The sequence below is a fragment of the Seriola aureovittata genome, chromosome 1 (assembly GCF_021018895.1).
Source record: "Seriola aureovittata isolate HTS-2021-v1 ecotype China chromosome 1, ASM2101889v1, whole genome shotgun sequence".
Classification (NCBI taxonomy): Eukaryota; Metazoa; Chordata; class Actinopteri; order Carangiformes; family Carangidae; genus Seriola; species Seriola aureovittata.
In genome coordinates, this window is record NC_079364.1 from 8,157,621 (window position 1) to 8,171,955 (window position 14,335).

General features: G+C 38.8%; 2 protein-coding genes and 1 long non-coding RNA gene across 16 annotated transcripts in view; 1 reads left to right on the forward strand and 2 right to left on the reverse strand.

The window, feature by feature from the left end:
- The window catches only part of myo9aa (myosin IXAa), a 100,775-nt gene extending 99,829 nt beyond the window's left edge, over window positions 1-946 (reverse strand). For all 11 annotated transcript variants that reach the window (XM_056397482.1, XM_056397804.1, XM_056397722.1 and 8 more), the window contains exon 1: window positions 649-946. The gene's annotated coding sequence lies outside the window, so the exon portion shown is untranslated. The remainder of the gene's footprint in view (window positions 1-648) is intronic.
- A 120-nt stretch (window positions 947-1,066) lies between these two features.
- senp8 (SUMO peptidase family member, NEDD8 specific) lies at window positions 1,067-4,645 on the forward strand. 4 transcript variants are annotated; one of them, XM_056375257.1, is made up of 2 exons: window positions 1,067-1,212; window positions 3,235-4,645. In XM_056375257.1, exon 2 carries the CDS (start codon window positions 3,262-3,264, stop codon window positions 3,925-3,927), a length of 666 nt encoding a protein of 221 aa, XP_056231232.1. In that variant the 5' UTR covers window positions 1,067-1,212; window positions 3,235-3,261; the 3' UTR covers window positions 3,928-4,645. The 4 variants fall into 4 exon arrangements, with proteins under 4 accessions (XP_056231232.1, XP_056231231.1, XP_056231233.1 ...); XM_056375256.1 differs by lacking the exon at window positions 1,067-1,212 and adding an exon at window positions 2,010-2,100; XM_056375258.1 differs by lacking the exon at window positions 1,067-1,212 and adding an exon at window positions 2,130-2,336.
- A 3,363-nt stretch (window positions 4,646-8,008) lies between these two features.
- On the reverse strand, window positions 8,009-11,957 carry LOC130168899 (uncharacterized). Its single transcript, XR_008827761.1, has 3 exons — window positions 11,401-11,957; window positions 9,845-9,931; window positions 8,009-9,600 (listed from the first exon to the last, which is right to left on the reverse strand). It is a non-coding gene; the product is annotated as an uncharacterized LOC130168899 (long non-coding RNA).
- Between the last annotated feature and the right edge of the window lie 2,378 nt (window positions 11,958-14,335).

Genomic DNA, 14,335 nt, shown 5'->3' on the forward strand with positions numbered 1-14,335 from the left:
TGGATGGTTGGATAAAACAAGCTACTTTCTGAGGTTTCAAAAGACTTAAACGATGAATCGGTTAATTGATAAAATAACCAGCATATTCATTGATACTAAAAAAAATAATCTGAATTGCCCCTAGGGAATAAATAAAGTATCTACCTCCCTAATATTGATGCTAATGAATGTGTTTAATCCCTGATAGTGAATAGAATTGAATAAAGTAAATCCAAACAGGATTCATCATCTTACAGAGCTGTGATTCTCCAGTGTCTCATTTCAGAAGGATAATATTGGTGTGTCTTTAGATGTAGAGCAGACACTCTGTAGTCGCAATGTCACTGAACAGCAAACTTTTTACAAGCCTTCACACCAAACACACACACACACACACACACACACACACACACACACACACACACACACCTCTGATTGTGACTCGTCAATTCAACAAAAGCACCGGGTGAGCCCATACACACCTTAACAGCATGGCAACAGAGAACAGTGTTGCTAATGAGTGGAGATTAAAAGAACAGGTTTCTTACACAAACTAAAACTGATTCATGGATCCAGTGGCTGCTGCTTCCAGCCCCAAAGACCCTCTTCCCACTGCGGGGCAGCCCACACCACACCAGAGCCTCACTACAGAACATCACACACTCTTACCTCCAGACGTGAACGCTGAAGTAAACTGGAAGTGGGACTCAAGTTTTTCGTCTCTTCTCGGGATGGGTTGTGGACCTTGTAGCCAGACAAAATGTCTAAGTCTCTATTTAATTCCTTGCATTCCCACTGAATTAATATGCCTTCTTCTCTCTCCCGCCGCTCGCCGAACAACTGCTCGAAATTCAAGTCCGCGCTGAACACTTGCGCATTTTTTATACATATATATCCGAGCGAGTTTGAATGTAATTACAAGGCAGTGCCTCGCAGCTCGGTGACGGTCGCTGAAAACTCCTCTCTGCTTCTCTAATCAGTGCGGCCACTCTCAAGCGCGCTGCCGTGCGCGTTCACGAAGGTCCTGGGCGGGGAGAAAATACAGAGGCAGGACGGAGCGAAATAACAGGAAGTAGGCAGAAGCTAATGTACACAACGCGCACCTCATGTTTCTGGAACATTATTTTAACCGAATATAAGCAGCTATTTTGAGTTGATGCAATGACTTGACGGGAATTGGGCTGATTTCTACATACGTAATTGTTTTTCCTCTTATACAAGTGTGAAATATAAGTAGGTACATTTAATTTGCTTTACTTGAGTATTTTCCTTCAGCTACTTTCTATTTCTACTGCACCACACGTCAGAATGACTTTCTACTGCAGTACATTTACCTGACAGCTTTCAAAAATTAATGGTTTACGTACAAGATCTCATAAAATATGATGCACTGATGTAGATTAAACTCAGTATTATAGTAGTGTAGTCAACAGTACCCAATAGCAAATAAAATTAGAGCTGATATGATGCGTCAATTAAAAACATACTTACAATTTTTAATAATAAGTGAACTAAAGTGAGTGTTTTAATTATCTTAGTTATTTTTCATGTAAAAACGTGAAACATTTAACGGTTATAGGCTACAGTGTACGGTATAATTAGCAAATTAATAATTAAAATGATCATCAATTGCCTCATATAAAATTGTTAATAATTACCGTAACTAAAAATTACAACAATTACAAATGTTGCTTACACATTAATGAATGAGTATTGAGGGACGATTTTTCTTTTTACTTTTGAAACTTGAAGCACATTTGATTGATTATGCGTACATACTTGTACTATCTTGTAACTTAAATGCTGGACTTGTATTTGTTAATGAAGTATTTTTACAGTGTTGTAGTAGTACTTTTACTGAACTAAAGAATCTGGATAATTCGTCCACCACTGCCAATTTCTTTTCAATGCTCAGGTGTTATGAATCAGACAGTTACCCTTCCAGTAAAAGCACTGCGCAAGTACCCGGATGAAACCAGCCAATCACGGCCAAGCTTGTCTCCTCCCAACTGTCGCGAAATGTTTACGGTCTCAAACCTGTAGCGGTTTACGTTAGTCATTGCAATGAGGGACAAGACTGCAGTTTTCGTGGTTCTTCTTGTTTGAATGTGTCTTTTAAAGGTATGGACATTGAACGAACAGCACGTAATATAAATCGACAGTACACGGGTTATTTTCTGCGGGCTAAAATCACGGTTTAGCCGAGTTGTTTCTCTTCGTGTGCTGATGGAGAGAGTGGCGGTTAGCTAGCTCGTGCTAACCGTTTCAACGGTGAACTATAACGCATTGCAGTAATGTGACTCCGCAGTGGCTTCACCCTCCGTAGTTTGTCAGTTACAGCCGAAAAAACGGCCATGGTAAATATCTGAAAGTAACACTACAGCTCTAAATAAATTAATCCAGTTCCTTGTAACAATCCACACCATTGAAACAAACCTGGATCTTTGTGTGTTCGCTTCAGTCAGCGGTGGACGAAGTATCCAGGTCCTTAGGTGAAAGTATTAAAAATGCAAACAAAACTCATTTTATCAAAAATAAAAGTACTCACTGAAGAAAAATGGACCCTCACTACAGATGCATTAATGTGTAAGCATGTGTTATTTTATTAAAGATGTGAAAAACAAAAAAGCTAAAGAAGACATTCAATATTTAAAATTGGCATAATTTATTTTTAACTTTAAGGTGAACATCAGTGAACAGGCTTATATTTCAGTTTACTTCACAACAGCACAAGTTTAGTGTTTTTGGATATTTTCTTTTTCTTTTTTTAATTAGAAGAAGTTAAAACATCTTTACTTATAGGTATGTTTCACATATATTGATAAGAAAGTATTTTATCTTAAAATAATTGCTTACAGGTTAAGTTATAAGTCATAAAATATTAACCTAGTAAAAGTTGCCTAACCTAAAAAGATGTCATATTACAGTCAAAATATCATTTTGAAATTACTACTTTAATCTGACCAACAGTGTAATTTGATTACTTCTCTTCTATTGACCAACTACGACAGAGCTGCAAATATCAATTATTTTCATCATCAGTTGACCAGTTACTTTCTTTATTAATCAATCAGCTGTTTGTTCTATTAAATCTAAGGATTTAGTTAAAAGAAATCCACATCAAATCACAGCTTTCACATCTTCAAATTGCTTGTTTTGTACAACCAACATAGTTGCTGATTCATTTTCTGGTGATTGACTAATCAATTAATCAGCTAAACATTCAGCACTAAACTCTTCCTCTTTGTTTTTCAGATTGACACTCCCTGACCGTGTAGGAGGATGGACCCTGTAGTGTTGAGCTACCAGGACAGCCTGCTGCGGCGCTCTGATGTGTCCTTACTGGAAGGACCTTACTGGCTCAATGACCAAGTTATAGGTTTTGCCTTCGAGTACTTTGCTGCTGAGCGCTTCAGAGTCCTGGGAGGGACCATCATCTTCATCAGCCCGGAGGTCACCCAGTTCATCAAGTGTGCTTCTTGCCCTGATGAGTTAGCCCTATTTCTGGAGCCGCTGGATCTTGCCTCTCGTCGCTGGGTCTTCCTAGCTGTTAATGACAACTCCAATCAGACCGCTGGGGGATCCCACTGGAGCCTTTTGGTCTACCATCACAACTCCAACCACTTTGCTCACTATGACTCTCAAAACGGCAGCAATTCACTGCATGCACGGCGCATCGCCAGCAAGTTAGAGCCTTTCTTAGGTGCTGGGAGAAAGGCGCTGTTTGTGGAGGAGCCCTGCCCTTCACAGCAGAACAGCTATGACTGTGGCATGTATGTTATCTGTATCGCTGAGGCCTTGTGTGAGAAGGCCAGGGTGGAGGGTTCACCGCGCCTCCCTGTGCAAATCATCACCCCAGCCTACATCACCCAGAAGCGGGCTGAATGGTGCAGACTGATCCAGAGTCTAGCTCAGAATGATCTCTGCTGCTCTCTGTCTTTTCCTTAGCACGTTGATTGCCCCTCAGTATATGCAGAACAGCTGTCAGCCCCCACATATCTACTGCTGGAGCATTGGAATGCACTCCTTGAATACAGTATTTAACTATATATGAAGTATATTTCTATTACAGTCTCTATCATACTCCACAAGAGAAATACGTTTAAAAAATAAAGCAATGTTACGAATCTTTAATGATTCATTGAACAGTTGGTGTCATGTTTATCCCTTGTATATGCACAGCAACATACAGTATGTAAACAAGAACACCAGCATGCCTATGAAAGGAATCCCCCACCCACCCACCCCTTGTAGATATTTAGTGAGGATGAAGAATATGTCATGTGGAAGAGGAGACACACACTTTCCTTTTCCTCCATTTGATTAGTTTGGAGCGAATGTAGAAATATTTACACAGATTATTGCTCAGGGTCATTTTAAATGAACTAGAATTGACAATAAGAATGTGCATCTTCACTTTGGCTCCTATTTTATGTCACATGTTCTGGTCACATTTTTTTTTTTTTTAGTATGAACAGGTGTGATGTCTGCCACTACAAACTTTAAGTTTTGAAACAGTTCAAAGAAAAGTGCTGCATGAGAGTAGGATGTGCACCGAGTGTTGCGAGTGGTGGAATGTATGTTCTCATATAAAGCAAATGTCAAACTCATCGTCTGTTGACTTAATAAATTTTACTGTTGTCACACTTTTGTTGACAAAATGCTACATTTGCTTTGTGGTTTTTTAATTTGAGGTCTCAGCTGTCTTCTCTTCATTGACTTCAAAGTTGTATTAATAGAAATAGATTTACATTTTCACTAAAGTTTCCTTCAGCATTTAAATACACAGTGACCTCACTAAAGAAATCGATTTGCAGGTTTGTAGATGCACTTTTACTGAAACTTTTAAAGAAATGTATGTTTCAGTGTTTAGCTTGAATAAAGATAACTGACAGGTTTAGATACAGATGTGAACCAAGATGCAATAGGGAAGACAAAAAATACCTCTCAAGTTCATGGATATTACTACAAAAAATGTGTTACCAGAATGTTATCCCATGGTAAACTGCTTTTGGATACCTTACTTTGGCGATTTCCCCATGTTTAAAATATCCATACTCTGGTGAGTGTTTTAAAATCCTTCAATAATAATCCAAAATTCGCCTAAAATTAAAGAAAATAGTAGAATTATCACACAAATAACATTTTGTAGACTAAATGGATTCAAAATAAATAAACAAGATTAAGAATCTGACAAAACAAACTTTAAGTACCTGAGTTTTTGATTGTTACAAACAATTCAGTGAGTACTCAGGCCTCCCGTGCAACAGCTTAACGTTCAAACATCTCATTGTGGTTGGAAAGAAAGGAACTTAATACTCACAACAGTTCAATGGACTGCAGCAATAAAAAGCTGAAACACATTAGAGGCAAAGTGTAAACTTCACTGTGAGCCTGTTGCAAGAAATCTGTAGCAGTAAAGATGTTCAGACAATAACCTGACTACATGAAAATGGACTCGCCAAGTTAATTGACCACATACAGTGTATAATCAGGGATACCATCAGTAATTGTGTGTCAGAAAAAAAGAAGCCCTGCACTTATTGGACGGTTTCCACCCTCCTCTCTCTCCCTCCTCTGGCATCCTGTGTTCATCTACATCCCACAGGCATATTTCATCCGGAGTAACCAGTCGGACGAGCCATCAGGGTTTACTATTGTCCTCATAAAATGCCACAAAGCTGGGGCATTCACCACGCTGGCAGCACACCACATTAGTGAGACAAAGCACCCAAGGAAGGACACATTCATTTAGACTAATTTGCTACTTAATTGCCACAATTTGTATCAAGTCAACTTCATTTGGGCTTACAAAGAAACTGAACTTGACTTCCGGACAGGTATCTTAACAGCTGCCACGCCAGTTCATCTAGATAGATAATCTTAGAGTTTGCTCAGACCTTGGTAAAACTGCATTTTCTTATTGTGCAGCCAGGGCTGTGGTAACACTGCCTTCATATGAGGCATTCAAACACTGCATTCAAAGAAATGTAATTGTTTTGTCTCGTGTCACTCAGGCTTTGTTTTGTTGCCATTAAATGGAATGTTTGTTATTTAACTATGTGACACTTATTCTGTGTTGGCACTTTGTCCAGATCTCTCTTGTAAAAGACACAATGAATCTCAGGAGACTATGGTTAAATAAAAAAAAATTAATCAAACGTAATTTGGAGGAATATTACACAGGGACTTATTGTAATGTTCTGGATAATCTAAACTGAGACGGATAAACCTAAATCCTAGGAAATCCTGTACCCTGCTCTTTGCTCTATTGGCAAATAATACACATCTCTCTGTGGCGTAAAACAAAGCATCTTAGTATCTGTAGCTTTATTTAGCAATAAAACAACAGTGAGGTTTTCGATAATCTCCGTCCTAATCAGAGAACAGGTCATTCTTCACCTGCTGGACTCAGGTTTGAGTCTCTGTCTCCAAGCTCTGCCCCTTAGTACTCATGTACATGGATCACAGCTATGCAGTGAAATGAAGGCTGAAGACAGCAGTTGGTCTTTAAAGCCTTTTACTGGAAGCAATTATGAAACTTATGACCAGTGTTGTTCAACAAATTTGAGGACAGTGATTAGCGCAAGTTCAAAATAATTATCTCTTGATCTAAATGCTATTTCAACTCGTTTTGACTTGAATATACACTCCGAAACACTTTCAACATGTTTTCTACATCCAGTTTGAGCTGAAACTATTTAAGACATACATATGGCTTTCATTTATGATCAGATGTGCAGACATACACCTTCATTTATATACATAAAATGAACAGAAACACAGAGCTGCATCAGTAAACTCACTCACCGCTGTTCTTAATCAGGGTTGTGTGTAATTGATTTCAGGAGCAGCAGCCAAGGTTTCTCCTCGGATCTCCAGGTGGTTCATATTCGCTCATCAGATTCAACTCCTCAGGCCTGGAGGACGTACATACATACATTTTCTCTCACACACACACACACACACACACACACACACACACGCAACTCCTAAGCTCAGACTTGTGTCTGGCCCGTCAAAGTAAAATCTGTTTTGGGAGTGTTGAGAGTGTTTTTGTACATTACATCATCTCCTGTCACAACACATCTGCAACCAACTACAACAACTTGGAACCGTTTTAGATTAATTTACAGCAGCCTGCGTGAGAATCAGTTTGATTAAAACAAGCAGCATCCTATCAAGAGGCCCAAACCAGAACAGTAACATCCCGGTATCCAGGTGTGCACTGCACGGTAACACATCTTTCTTGCTCAGGGCGTTTAAGTAGGTCAGGTCCAAATCACATCTCATCAGAAATTAAAAGAGAAAGGCAAGAATTAGATGCTCCACTGCATGTGCAGCACGATTCCCGTGAGATAAGGCTTACCGTTGTGCTCCATGTTAAAACACTGTACCAGTGAGATTCAGAAGTGCCAGCCAGGCTTGTCCATCCCACCTCCATGGATCATTCGGTGGACTAGAGTTGTTATGAGAGTCAGTCATTGTATGAGCACTTTAACTTTAGTGTTCTGTCACTGAAGGAAACAGTTGGAAAATTACAACTCTTAAATCCAACAAAGACAGTGCAGAGAGTTAGAAACTAGAGTCACCAGCTTCAATATGGGAAGTATTACACAGAACCAACAGGACAAGACCATTAAAAACACATTTGGAGAAATCTGTGAATAGTTATTAAGGTGAAAGTACTGATTGACTTTTATCAACCTCTGCTGGCAACCAGGGAATTGGAGCAATTTCTTTTCTAAAGTCCTGTAAGTTGGCTAATAACTCATATTAATAACATCCAACTCCATTTTTATATTAACATCAGCCAGCAGCTGGTTCACTTAGCAAGGGGGAGACAGCTAGCTTAGCTGTTTCTTAGTAAACCAAAACTTTTTACACTTTAGTCTTTGTACAAATGACACAATAATGATACAATGCGTTCATTATGTAGCTTTAGAGATCCTGGTAGGCGGATTATGTTATCGTCAGACACAGCTAGGCTAGCTGTTTCCCCCCATTTCCAGGATTTGTGTTAAACTAGCTGCTGACGTTAGCCTTACATTTACGGTACAGACATGAAGGTTAGAAAGAACATGAGCATATTTCCAACCAAATGTCAAACTATTACTTTAAGTCTATATTACACATTAGAACAAGAAATCATTCTGTCTTTAATGGCTCAATAGACTTAAAATATGTAAAAATGAAAGCAAAAATGAAATGAAACAATAAGTTTCTTTCACCACTTGTGTCTTCTTTAAACAACTGTAGCCTGTGTCACTTGGTGGGCTCTTAACCAAAGCCATTGATTCTGTGGAAAGTGAATACACACTGAGTTATGAGGAACCGCAGATCTTTCAGCAAAGGAGATGCTGTGTTGAATTAGTTATTGCTGGAAGGAAAAAGAAAGAGCTGATGAAGTGCAGATGCTAAGAGAGGCGGAGAGAGGGGAAAAGATGAGAGTGAAGAAGAAAATGAAAAAGTACAGTAAATTTAATTCCATGGCAATGTTCATATAGACAACAGTTAATCCAACCATGAAGATTCAGACGTTCACAGCTGTGTCTCCTTCACAGGGACTGTAGTTATTACAATGATGGTATCATCAGACTTGCACTAAAACAGACTGAAACCAAAGACAGAGTTTGTCCAATGAAAAATCGTCATTCCTTTACAGAAAAAGTCCCAGAATGCCTTTCAACAGCTCTCCAGAGAATGGGTGTGAAAGTGTTGCTCTCAGTCAATGGTGGGCATATAGATCTATAAATATAGTAAAGCTATCCAACTTGTTCGTGAACACAGGGGTGTGTCTGTGGTCACAGCCAACCTCTGTTAATCAAAACACAGTTTAATATGTGGTTGCATTGCATTCTGGTCCTTTGAGGTCGTCTGGAAGGAGAGAAATGAAATGTTTAACCAGAGTTTTACCATTAAGACAGCTGACTATGTTTTTGCCATCAAACGCAGTTGTAGCCTAGAATGATGTAATTCTTTTTTCTTCGCTGGTTTTCCATGAAAATAAGAAAAATGCATTGTAAACTGTTTTCTCACAGAGTTAGCACTGATCTTTTTACTTAATGCTTAATTGTAGTCATGTATTATTAAAGAAAATTTGTTCTCTAATGCCATTTCTTATCCCTTGTCAGGTGAAATTGCATGTACATCCATCTTACTTTTTATATTAGCCTTTTTCATAATTCTATTTCATAAACATGCATGAATTTATTGCCCCAGTGTGGAATATTTCCTTAAAATGTATAGCTTTTGTAATGTAATGTAATATTCTCTCTGGATATTTGGTTCCAGTGTATACAAGAAAAACACAGCACCTCTCACTTCATAAATGGATTAACTGTAACACTTGGATTGTGACGTGGACACATTTAATGCATCACTGAGGTAATATGTTCTTGGAAAACCTCCAGTAATGCAGCCTTGGTGTGATGATTTTACTGTGTGTAACGCAGACCATTACCGTGAAGTTACAGTCAGCATTCTCCTTCACACCAGAGAGGTCAGAGGTCACCCAGAGAGCATTCCAGGACAGACAATACGGCTCTCTGGAGGTATGGACGAGGCTGCAGCTTGTCTGGCCATCTGCATCGACCTGCCCCCATTACTCCCCAGCTAAAACTGACTCCACATTCACACACACACACACACACACACACACAAGGAGTTACAGTAGTTGGCCTCTGCCCTTTGTGCTTATTTATATCTCCAGGCTTGCTGTTCACAACTTTACAAAACTGTCAGAATTTTCAATAAGAGATTACAGACTTTTAGTAACATGTTTTTCTTTTGTCTCATTCGAATCAGTGGTTGTTTACTTACACAGGTTACTTAGTTTATAAGTAAAAGCATGTTACACACTTACTGCATGGCATACAACTGACTTGCTGCTGTTTGAAAAGCTTGCAACTCCAGATCCCTCCATATCAGTTTAGGGGGTCACATGATTGCTCTGACATCGAAAGGGAGAAAGAGGAGGAAGGGAGGAAAAGAATGAAGGAGAGAAGGGGAAATGAAATTAGAAAACTTGTGCAGGTGAAGAGAAAGAGGAGGGGTATGGAGTTAAATGATAAAACACCTTCCACAAATACAAAAAATACATTTGTAAACTCACAAAATTATCTTGCAACTATAAAACGGAGCTACAAACAAATTTCACAAATAAAAACATCTGTGAATGCCTTCAATTAATTTACAAATAAATGAAAAGCATTAGTGAATATCTCCCTAATTCTTACAACTTTCAAACAAATATTTTTTAATCAATTTTTCTTTCTCTACACTTGTGGATTTGCACTTTACACAGTTTTAAGACAACAAACTAAAATCGACTTGTATCCTGTCACTCCTATCAAGAGATCGCCTGCTGACGCCACCATTTCTGCTTTTCAAAGTAAGAGCACGCAGTTTTCTTTGAGCTGTTTTAGTTCCTCAAATAATCGGCGACACGTGCGCCATTCTGACACTCCATACTCATGAAGATGCATTAAATAGACCACATTTCATACCCATCCAACCTGTAAAGAGATAACTAGTGTCATTTCTTTACCAGAGTTTATTATAATCATTAAGTCCATTTGCTGTTTACACCATAATGGGTAATTTCTACATGTAGCCTATACTCTTCATACTTTTCACTTGTCCTGCACAGTCACTGCAACAGCCAACTCGTCTCTTACAGGATGTAATAGTAAGGAATGTTATAATGCACAATATATATTAAATAAGTGAAAGAAAGGTTACAAGGTTAATGTATTTATCATTTGACACAGGATTGTATAACAAGATGAGACTCCCCCATTAAAAAAATTATTCTTATGACATCTTATTTATTCACTTATTTACAGTATATCATTTTGTTTTGTTGAGTGGAATAAAGGGAACGGCAACTAGCATGTCTCCATATACAATGTTATAAATATCCAGTCAGAGATGACTTAAAATAAAGATAAATATTAACATGGATAATTACATTGTTCATGTTGAGAAGTTAGACTCAGTGTTATATTTTAGAAGATATTTATTCAGAAAATTAAACTCGTCATGCAAACATACACTATTTACAAAAAACTCTGTAAATGTGCATTAAATGACATTTTTCCATGCATGAATACAAGTTTAAATAGTATACATTACACCTCATCCTAGAGAAACTACCAGTGGGAAGCACCTGTTAAGAATACTAAGAGATGTCTGTTTGACAGATCAATCAGTTAGACATAAAATGCATTTAGAAAGTATTCAGGCATGTATTATTTTTTACATTTTCTTGTTTATTATTCTTTGTTGAACTCATTCATCAATGTACAATGCCAGCTAGCAGCTTGCTAATGCAGGGGAGGTGGCTAGCTTGCCCACAGTGGGCAAGCAATGATAATACAAAATACACTTAATCACAAGCTATGAGACACAGGTATGTACCTGGGATGAACGGTTAAAGTGGAAACCGGCAAGCTGACCCCGGCCTTTGTCATCCTACCAGCCTCTGTATAAAGCTGCACACCTGGTGGGTCCTGAATGCAGCTGGGGTGGCACCTCTGTGTCTCCATAAGTCCTGGATGCAGACAGAGAAAGGTTTCAAATGTTAATGTTGATATTTGTGTCACACACACGCACACACGGATTTAGGGGCAGCTAGCTTGTGCCCACAGCGGGACTCGTTGAAAATAATTTTGTCCATCCTTTAGGGTTTTACCGGCTGACTGCAGGCACTGAGGGGAACCGCATGTAAACGCCCGGGGCGTTTGACTACTACCGCTTTTGTGACGCACAACGTAAAAAAAAGGGCGCATGGCGTTGAGCAAACAAACATTGGAAAATAACGTCTAAGCGGCGGAAAGATACAAATCACAACTTCCGGTCAGGGCCACAATAAAATCATAATGCAGATAGTGATGCGCAATAAAAACCAGCCCAAATACCAACAATACAGTGTAACAAAACAAAGTCAGTATATTGACTATTCTCCCACTTTAATGAGGAATTAGCTGATCAGAAATGCATAAAACAGGTTTTCAACTGGACACATTACAGTTAGTGCCAATGTAAAGCAGAGGCACACAACAACAACAACAACAACAACAACAACACTTCACCAGTCCTATGGCATATTCCCAGGAGATACCTCAAAATGCATAATGATGGCAAACACAGCAGAGTCTGTTACACTTACATTAATTGGTTGTGGTTTAAATGATATTTACTGCTGCCAATGAAAATGAGCCTATTTCACCCTCTGCTAATTCTAGCTGACACTGTTTAGTGACAAATACGACCTCATTAAAATAGTAGTATCCAGTCCCAGAGTCCAATCAGAGGGCAGGTGGTTCTGTTGCCTTCATCGACAGATTCTGGGTCCGTGAATGTTCAGGGGAAAAAAACGAACTGGCTGAACTTACACGGACCAGCAACAATAAAAATTCAGTTCATTTTATTCAGCGACTCAACTTTGTGCTGAGTAACGCTCTTCCAAAACAATCAAGTTGCTTCAGTTGCATTCATTGTTTTAACCTGTGCTTTCACCATGCAAACAAGTCATCTTCCCAATTAAATAAGATCTCTGATAGAGTAAACTTTACTCTACCTCCGGTACCGGGTAGTTGATTTCTTCTGCAAATGAGATGCAAGAGGACGACTGTTCCTGGAGACCGGCGTGATGATGAGGAGGAGATCCGAGTATTTTTACCTACTGACCGCGGACTGCACACTGAGTCAAGAGTGATTCACTGACGCCATCATGTTGTTTGTCGTCCGTATTTAAAAATCCGAAATGGCGCCAACACTGTCCAATCACCGCAAGAGGTCAGTGTATGACAGTGCAGAGCTTCCCTCTGCTCGGTGTCTTCCCCTCCCCTTTCTGCTCCACCGACTGTTTGTTTGTTTGTTCCCCACCATGGTTTTATTATTTCAATCTAATATGTCTTATAATAGACCTACATCCATGTTCCCCACATCATGGTTCCACAGTTTACTTTTCTAATGCTGTTATTCCTTGTAAGAGATGTGTCAGAGATTACACAAATATTTTGTGGCCTTGCAGCATCAGAGCCCCATTCATTGTTATAGAGCAAACTGGGATGACATTGCACATTTTAAGGTTCTTCCTTTGGTTTCTTACTTTAGAGGAGAGTGCTGCACTTTCACAAATATTCACCAGTTTGTTCTGGGGCACAGGAATAACAAATGTGAATTCTTGAAAAAGGGTTGGGTTCTCCTTTAAATGCACAATCCATGATTATGATATAGTGTTCCATCCTCAAAGCATCTGGAAAAATAACAGGCTAAAATGATAAATATTAAAGTCATTATAGAAGCCTATTGGGCACTGTTAAGATAATCATGTAAACTTGAAAATGAAAATTTAATTCCATGATGGCAATGTAATTTTTCACATGTGTTTTAGGATTACACTGGACTTTATAATATATATATAATATATAATATGAGCAGAGTAGCAGACGCAGTCAGCAGGACATTTCAAGGGATGGATGAGTGAAGCTGATCGAGTGAAAGAAGAAGAAGAGGAGAGAATGTGAACAGAGTGATCTGGAATAGATCAAATAAAATACTGTCAGTTAATATTACAGTACATTTCCATATTGTTTATCCTATGATGCTATTCTTTAAAGTAATTTAATATCATTAGAGTAAATGTTCTTCTTTCGGCGTAATATTCAGTTCAGTCATGAAGATGTTTACTGGGCCTTGTTTAGGATCCATGACTGCTCACATATTATCATCTGGATTTAAATGTAGATTTGTTATCTAAACATTAAATCTTTGAACTGTAATCCAGCATAGTGTCGCAAAAATAGGTGTCAAGATTAGTGATGCTGTTTATGTTAAAATTCATTCCCCACCTATGTCATGGAAATTCAAAATAGTAACATCAGACAATTTTTGCCTCTTTTTATGTGACAGTAGTGAAAATTTGTCATTGTCAAAATCTGTTGTGTTGTGGTTTCAGAATGATGGAGACAGAGAACAATTAGATTCAAAATATGATGTAGGCATCGGATGATTTTTTCCTGGGCAACTATCATGTTTTTCCCAAATGATGTACAAATGGCCTGATACAGTAAACAGTGCATGCAGCTGCTGTGAATGGGGGGGGGGGAATTCCCTAGGGGAGCATGTCCCCTGAATATCAACTTAAATTGGGGTTAAGCACTGAATGTTAACAATGTCTGGCCAAGGTCATTCGATCAGAGAGTTACAAGCACCACCGTTGGATTAGGGAGACCATTGAGATCTGAAAACGGTCCCTGGGATGCTGTTCTGAAGGAGCGGCTGAACAGCAGGGGGCGTGGTCGTCCTGTCAAACCTCACGAGCTGATAAGAAACGTCACAGCAACAT

Bases quoted from the DNA above. Each gene is read 5' to 3' on its own strand.
- senp8 (XM_056375257.1), top strand. From the start codon at position 3,262: ATGGACCCTGTAGTGTTGAGCTACCAGGACAGCCTGCTGCGGCGCTCT.